This window comes from Trichophyton rubrum (genome assembly GCF_000151425.1).
Source record: "Trichophyton rubrum CBS 118892 genomic scaffold supercont2.16, whole genome shotgun sequence".
NCBI classification, from domain to species: Eukaryota; Fungi; Ascomycota; class Eurotiomycetes; order Onygenales; family Arthrodermataceae; genus Trichophyton; species Trichophyton rubrum.
The window spans coordinates 11,512-19,343 of record NW_003456413.1 but is presented as its reverse complement, the minus strand read 5'-3'; the positions used below and the strand labels follow the sequence as shown (position 1 = coordinate 19,343).

At 46.0% G+C, this 7,832-nt stretch overlaps 5 protein-coding genes across 5 annotated transcripts in view; all 5 read right to left on the bottom strand.

Annotated features, from left to right (window-relative positions):
• Positions 1-1,641, bottom strand: part of TERG_08521 (uncharacterized protein) — a 2,942-nt gene extending 1,301 nt beyond the window's left edge. Inside the window, exons 1-2 of the mRNA XM_003230868.2 lie at positions 578-1,641; positions 26-499 (exon numbers count right to left, since the gene is read on the bottom strand). Coding sequence (XP_003230916.1) covers positions 26-499; positions 578-747 — 644 coding nt within the window. The 5' untranslated portion in view covers positions 748-1,641. The remainder of the gene's footprint in view (positions 1-25; positions 500-577) is intronic.
• A 450-nt stretch (positions 1,642-2,091) lies between these two features.
• Positions 2,092-2,645, bottom strand: TERG_12699 (uncharacterized protein; the record flags this gene model as incomplete). The annotated part of the gene is made up of 1 exon (XM_047751621.1): positions 2,092-2,645. Exon 1 carries the CDS (start codon positions 2,350-2,352, stop codon positions 2,092-2,094), a length of 261 nt encoding a protein of 86 aa, XP_047607566.1. The 5' UTR covers positions 2,353-2,645.
• Positions 2,646-4,010: 1,365 nt separating this feature from the next.
• TERG_08519 (uncharacterized protein) lies at positions 4,011-5,198 on the bottom strand (the record flags this gene model as incomplete). The annotated part of the gene is made up of 1 exon (XM_047748966.1): positions 4,011-5,198. One exon carries the CDS (start codon positions 5,196-5,198, stop codon positions 4,011-4,013), a length of 1,188 nt encoding a protein of 395 aa, XP_047604959.1.
• Positions 5,199-5,743: 545 nt separating this feature from the next.
• Positions 5,744-6,055, bottom strand: TERG_12698 (uncharacterized protein; the record flags this gene model as incomplete). Its single annotated transcript, XM_047751620.1, has 1 exon — positions 5,744-6,055. The coding sequence occupies one exon, from the start codon at positions 6,053-6,055 to the stop codon at positions 5,744-5,746; it is 312 nt and encodes a 103-aa protein (XP_047607565.1).
• Positions 6,056-6,127: 72 nt separating this feature from the next.
• TERG_12697 (uncharacterized protein) lies at positions 6,128-6,709 on the bottom strand (the record flags this gene model as incomplete). The annotated part of the gene is made up of 2 exons (XM_003230865.2): positions 6,128-6,561; positions 6,614-6,709. Coding segments are annotated over 2 exons (530 nt in total), but the record flags the coding sequence as incomplete, so codon positions are not given.
• Positions 6,710-7,832: the final 1,123 nt, after the last annotated feature.

Here is a 7,832-nt window from a genome sequence, read left to right as displayed (position 1 = left end):
TATTGACCGGCCTTGCACGGCCTACCATGAGCTCGCCTGCCTGATCGTCTCTTCAACAGGCGTCACAACGGCATTGTTGTAATTCCCCTTAAAATCGAACAAGAACCCGAACGCCATAATCCGGATTCCTTGCATCTTGGTGGTGAACTTCTTGAACCGCTGGGCAAGAGGCACGATCTCACCAGATTCCGGATCGATGATATCGATGTTAGAGGCAAGGTAGTTGCCCTTGAAGTTCGGTACAGTCGTGCGGAACTCAGCCTCCGACGTGTTCTGCTTGTAGAGCTCATGGTTTCCCGAGCAAAGCAGGTCAATATGCTGCTTTTTCAGAAACTCCGAGGCATACACTCCCTTGGGGTCTGAGCTGTCGTAGAGTCCATTCCCTTCGACCCGATCCCCAGTATCGACTACCAGCAGGTCCGTCCCGGCTGCTTCGGCCTTTTCACGCATGCGAGTCGTGAAGGAGATATAATCTCCCCAGTCGGCAGAGAACGACGGCCTGCGGCAGCAACAAGATTCAGCACTCCGTACATGGGCGTAGGTAATCATATCAGAAGAAAGGAGAGCATTATCTCACTCCTGTAGATGGCCCGAATACCAGCCGTGGACGTCGGTGGTGTGGAGGAAGTTAAGCTGGCCCCATGTCAGCTCCCTCAGCGGCGCAGGAATGGGATCTGGGGCCTGGGGCTGCGAGCCGAGGGCGACTCCAGCCAGCCCTATCAGGACGAGAGCAGCGCTGTCAAGCATGGGCAGGACAGGATGTAAGACGGTCTCCTTGCGGTGGTTGTTCGATGCGTCTTCCTCGTGTTTACTCGGGAGTTGCCAACCACCCGACCAACTAACTAGTGAGAACGAACTATTTAGTTATGCAAGCTTCCGGCCTATGACGTCGGCTTACTAACAAGGTACCAAGTTGACTTGCTGAACGGATATAGATCTCAGGGGTCATTTTGATTTTGCATTGTATTCTTCAATAGCAGTCTACAATAATCAAATATTCACTATATATAGGTAGAGCAAGCGGGTTATGACATGCTTGGATGAATTCTCCCAAAGACGCACCTAAGCTGGTTGCGCTCTTCTGCTTTTTTTGCTGGTGTATATGAATGGCCTCCGGTGTATGTGCTCCATCAGTCCCGACATCCCCCTAATATAATAAATAAAATAAAATAAAACGAAAGGACTCCAAGGGGAGCTGTTGAAGTGTCTAGTGGGAACTTCAAGCAAGCCCCAGTCAGTTTGTCTCATCCTGTTGGTAGAGATGTTGCTGCAGATGCATATAAATTGACCGTACTCTACCCGGAGGCTGCTCAGGCTGACATCTCTGCCTTTGTCAGTCAATTCCTTGCACGCTAGGAAGCCCAGATCCGGGTTTGATACAACAGGTCAAAGATCTCGCTAACCATCACTCACGTTCAATGCGTCAACTCTTTCACAGCTCTCGAAACTTCCTCCAACGTAGTTGTAAAACCAACCGGAATAGACCAGAAAGTCGGACCTTTGTTCCCACTTGAGTCTCCAAAGTTGAAAATGAGCGTCTTCACTGGCTTTCCTTCAAAGGAAAATTCCTGCTTCTCCAGCTTCCGCAAATACTAGAGCGGACGATACACCGGGGACGAAGTTTGTCACTATCTAAGCTTTGCAATACGAACTTCTGTAGGTCTTCAATTGCCTGCTTTCCCCTCTTACTGAAGGGGCGGCTGAAGGGGCGTCATCTGTAAATAGAAGAGCTTCGTTTAAATGCAGAATGTTGTCCTCGGACAACATCGTCTCGTTATCGTGCAGGAGAGATCCCAAAGTGAATGTTGTCCATTGGGCAACCTCTACGCAGTAACAAACCCGGAACCTGATCGCGTGCTGGACCTCGATTGCAGCTTTGAAGCAGGTTCAGCTTGCCAGCGCTGCGAGGGGTTGAGCCGCCCTTGTGAAGCTGTAGGTTGATCGTTCCTCTCTAGCCTTCCTGCTCTGCTAACGTCTTCGCGTCTTACAGGTTGCCCCTGATCTCACCTCCTTTGCTACTGCAGTTGTGAAGGCTCATGGTTGGGAAAACAGTTGACCGCAGGCTGTGCCGTCCGCTTGATTACACAGGAGTCACCAGAAATCTGCGCGTCCGCCTCTAACTCGCGAGGCTGGAAGGATGGTGGATAATGCATGCTGAGAGGCGTTGCTCGTGGTAGGAACAGGCAAGGTCGATGGGGCTGGCGCGGGCGCTGGGGTAGTAGAAGCAGCCTGGCCTGCTGCATTCTTGCGTGCCCAACCACTGCGTTTGTTCTTGAAGACCTGCTGTGCAGTCTTGAGCTTCTCATATGCGGCGTCAACAACGTCCTGTAGATCTTCATCACTGCAGGTCATCAGGTAGTCCTGACGGAACACTGTTCAGAAAACGCACCACCACTTTACACAAGGATACAGGTCTCTCCGTCACTTTCTTCGCCAAAGTGGAAGTATCCTATGGCTAGAATATGTGGTAAAACAACCTCATCTAGTATCCAACCTTGAACCCTGTCCCATAGAGCGTAGATGGGGTCAGAGAATGGGACAGGGGAGGAATGTGTTTCTGGGTTATTAACTCGATGTCTAATATCCCTAATATCCCAAGAGTGAAAAATGCAAAGGCGACGGGCACCATGGAGATCGTTCGGACGACCGAGGGGGGGGGGGTCAAGATTATATCTCCAACGATCCTGAACAATTTGGCATGTTCGAGCCATCCCACCCACTCTAGGAGCCGCAAAACATGCGACAACAATAAGTACCATAATGTGGGAATAAAGACGACCCAATTAGTGGGAGGGCCGGGGAAATCGCCATTCGGACATGCATGAAACGATGGACCAATTCCGTCTCCTCAGTCTATCAAATTCCATTAAAATCCCAAACATTTCAGTCAGATGGTTCAGAACATTGACTCACGGGATCACATATCCGGCCCATTCTACGGTCATGCAAGTAGAAAGCCATTGGTCTGGGTCTCATTCTTGTTCGCCTTAGCGGCTTTCTGCTTCTCCCTCCGTTTGTTCTTGCGCTCTTTGCGAGCAATTTCAGCTTCTTTTTCCTCTGCCCAGTCGACACCGGGCTCCAGGCCGCTGATATGAGCTACCTGTCATTAGGTCTTCATCAGTCCGCTAGTATAATTGTGGCTTTCTCTGCTATGGCAATACCCTGCAGACAAGCGGTATCTTCCACGCTCTTCTCAGGGGCTTTCTGATCTCTGTTATCTTTGATACCGGTCTGTTCTCTATCCCCCGTATTTCTAGGTTGCAACCCGTCCAGCCTTCACCTTCTCGAGGTTAACAAAGGTGAATGCTTGAATGCTTTCTTTAGAAGGGACTTTTAGGGACTTCCACTTCCCTTACTTCTGGAGACTGGAGAGGCTCCCGCTGTTTTCCCCACCAAAGTATGTGGATCATCTACAGCTAGGTGAATGCTTCCGCTTGGGTATGTCGAATAACATTTAATCGTGTATTCCTGGCTAGTAGTGATATTACTTAGAGTAGTAATATCGCGAGTATCCGGGGGGTTTATGGCGTATAGGTGACATTATAATTCGTGTTAGTCTATAATTATCAAAAGGAGTAGGAAAGGTCAATTTAGTTTAGGGTCAGACCAAGGTCTCTACTCCTATGCTCATGACGGAAGGCCTCTGTACCCCCAGGGGGAAGCAAAGCTCAGAATGGTCGAAGATGTCATGTCGATGTGTAGGATATCAGGGGTATATATAGAAGAAAGTACAAAGCAAAAGTGAATAAATAATGCCGGTCTTTCGTATAGTGAACATCAAAGCCAACATACTATCCAGCAAGCAGATTACCAGCAGCAAGTGAATAAAGGTACAGGTGAATAACTTTTTGTTTGACTTTTTGTGCCATGGTTCCGATAAAGCCGATACGTAGGTATCCACCAGCTCTGTCATTATTATGCTTTTGATATCGCAAACAAGGTATATCATTTCAACGTCCATATTCAGCCTGTAGTTGAACTAGTCATACATATATTGAAGAATGATAGGTCTACTCACCGCTGTAGACAAAGACTCCCTTGCCGCTCCTGTAGCCTCCCAGCGTCCCCTGTACGCTGTCAACGAGCTCGTCCTTTGACGTATCCCTTGTCCATTTCACCTCCTGAACGGGAATGTCTTTAAACCTGCCGTCCCGAGTTAGACGGAAGATATCACGAATAGTCTCTTCCTTCAAGACTGGGTTCTGGTCGCTCCACCTCGACACCCAGAAGCCGTGGAAGGAGATGTTGTTGAATATCATCAGCCCGGCAGTCAGTGAGGTTGGCATCTTCGCCATGGCACCATAGGTGACATGTCGAGAATTGGGAGCAAGTGCTTTGGCCATGGCAGAGGCATTCTTGCCGCCAACACAGTTAAGGGCCAGACGAATGGGCTCTCTGCCTCCTCGTGTCTGTTGGTGGACAATCTCTTTGAACTTTGCCGGAGATAGGAGGTCTGCTTCTGTTATGACGGCTGTGGCACCCAGTGAGAGCAGCTCGTTCTTAAGTTTCTCCGTCTCCTCCGCTGTCTCGCGCTCTCTAATGATGTTCAGAGTCTTGATATTCCACTGTTTCGCGATCTGGATAGCCGCCCGCCCTACACCTGAGTTTGCACCGTTCTGAATCAACCACTCCTCCCCACCACGCAGCCAGTCCCATTCACAAAAATCCTTGATCATCCGGTATGCAGTTACAGGATTTACGCTCACGGTTCCGGCCTGGATGGGGGTTAGACCTTCACGGTCCTGCTCATTGATCTTTATCAACTGCGACTCTTCCCACTGAGCATGTGTCCGCCATGTGCCCATACCAGAATGTTTCATGACGACCCAGTCGCCCTTGCGAAGAGACTTCACGCCGGAGCCGGTGGATATGACTTCGAAAGCTGCCTCGTTGCCAGCCACGGCATGAGGCTCGATTGTGCCTAACGAAGTAGTGAAAGTGGGCTTTGTCGGATAGACGCCTTGTATCTGATTAAAGTCCGCTGGATTGAGCGGGGCGGCCAGTAGTCGGAGGGTGCATTGAGTGTCACTGGGGGGAGATATGGAGTATGCGTGTAGACTAGTTAGACCAGGCAAGTCAGTACAACACTCGTTCCAAACAATCCCGGATGACGCCCGGGGAGGTAAAGACAGACTTGAGAACATCTTTGGGCTCGCCGTATTTTGGAAAGACAATGGCTTTGGCCTGGGTGTATCCATAGGCAGAGATGTACCGCCGGCTATCGAGGGAGACTCTGGCTGGGAGAAGTGTCCGTCGACATGACTGTGCAAAAAGGGCGGAAGCTCGAGGAGCTACCATGCTGGAGGGAATCTATTCAGTCGATTCACTGCCTTGCTCGCTGCTAAAAGCTGCTGAAGAGCCAAGCTATGCAGAGTAAACACTTGGTAGCTTTTGAGCCTGGAAGTCACAAAAAGTGTTATTTGTTGATGTTTTCTATTGCGGCGATGACGTCGGGTCTTGGCATGGCTGCTTCTTAAGCCGAGGCAGTCGAAAGAACACCGGACGGGGCTTCTACAGTCTATCTCGACGATAATCCTACATGTTTCTATGATACAGCTAGCATTGAATAGCAGCTCACAGCCAATAACTAACCAGAACAACAGGAAGGTATAAAGGGTATCCGCTGCTGGAAGAAAGCCTTCATGGCAATCAACATCTTCGTTATCTGTTGTCATCAATGAACGGCCACATACGCCATGCTTCGTCCAGAGTCTTCTCAGTCGACATTCGCATGACGAACATTTCAAACAGTTCTTGGTTCTGCCGGCGTTTCTCCTCTATATCCAACTCTGGGAGATATCCAGCCTTCTTCGTCCGTATCCAGACACTTTCTCGCGATCTCATTCGCCTTAAACCAGTCCTCATAGTCTGTGAACCGAGCGTCACGCTCGGCAATCTCGTCCTCACCGAAAGAATAAGGACATTCTCCGACGAAGCCTAGCTCCGACCAGTTCTGGAATATCTCAATCATACATGCGCGAAGAGGGAGGATACCAACTTCCGACGTCTCTCCACAGCCTTGGAACAGTTCTCGAAAGACACGCGGGAGGTTCATGGCAGTATGAGCTTCTTTGTTTTCGAGATAGGTCGAAACCTCATACGTTTTCGCAACTATGGCTTGCCAATATTAAAATTTCGCTAGCTGTTGGTCCTCTTCATCCATCTCTTTCAGGTTGTCTGGTAATTTTGGCGCTTGAAACCCCCTAACAAAGTTTTCAGGCAGCTCTAGGAAAATGGGCCAACGTGCCTGTAGGAAAAGAGGGAGGACGGATATTGATTGCCAGTCAATGATGGAGAGAATCTGAGACGGGTTGTCGGGAGAGACGTGGATGTTCCCCATGTGAAGGTCCGTATGCCAGATCACAGGCTTCCCCAATTGTGCTAGGACAGGATGAGAAGTTGAGCTCAACATTCTCATAAGACTGATAACTTCGTCAAGCAGTTTTTCCTTCTCCTCACAACTTCCTTGATAGAACGTCCCTGGGTGGGGCGGCAAACCATGCAACGCACGAGCGATTTCGCGTCTCGCAATCGCAATGCCAAACGTTGCCAGTGTATCCCCTGTTTTTATGTGGTCAGCGGCGTATCAGAGATATAATTGATGAGTGCTTACATAGACCTAAATTGACACTTGGCCCTTCAATATCCTCTTGCACGTACGGTCTATCACCTGAACGGCCCACGCAATATGACTGTGATGGGTCAGCCTCTATATCTAATGGATATATGGGGGGGGGGGCTTGGCCTGATTATAACCGCGGTTATTACGGTGGTTATGCCAAGGCCTTATGTATTTGATTAGATAAGCTAGTTATATTTTATTACTAATTATCAAAGTCTATCTACTTGTACCCCTCTTCCCTACTATATCAAACATATATATATATACTATTTCTATCTAACCTATAATCTATAGACTTAAGTAGCTTATTACTTCTTTATACTCTATATATTATATCGAGATAGACTATTTTATAAATAATACTAGTACTCTAAACTACTAGTTTAAGATTAATATTATTTTATTTTAAAGCTAGAAGTATATACTTTAATATATCTAGAAATACTAACTAAAGAATATATAAACTATATATAATAGTTAATAAAAGGAGTAGAGAGTATATATATTCCTTTTTTACTCTCTTACTCTTTAGTTTATACTACTATATAGTATACTAGACTAATAGTAAAAACCTATTAGAACTAGTATTAAAAAATTAGCTTTATAGATAGAGAGATTATAAATAAAAAGAAGTTAAATATATTTCTTTATAAGGAGGTTTTAGAGAGAGATATTTAATTATCTAGGTATAAGAAGGACAGAGTTAATATTAATAGAATAGTTATAAAGTAGACTCTTTCCTATATCTCTATTAACTTATATATTTCTACTCTAGTAGACCTTTAGAATATATAGTATAGCTAGAGGATAAATACCTATAAATATCTTAGGGGAAATATAATCAAAAACCTTATATAGTCCCGACAAATATAAGAAGCTAATTATTACAGACTATCTGCGGTATAGCCTAGATAAGTATATTTATTAGATAAGATTATAGAATAAAATAACTCTAGGAACTCTCTAGATCACGTAATAACTAAAAGAGATTCTAAATACTAAGAATATAGATAAATTTATAGTAGAACCTTAGAGAAAAAATCTATAATAGGACCTCGGGGAATAGATCTAACTTAGAACTTTAGAATATAAATCTATAAAGGGACTTAAGTAAAATAATAAAATAAGGGACCTTACTATAATATATATATAAAGGTACTTATTACTTACTTTAATTAGAGTTATCTTTTAATATTTATAATTAATATAA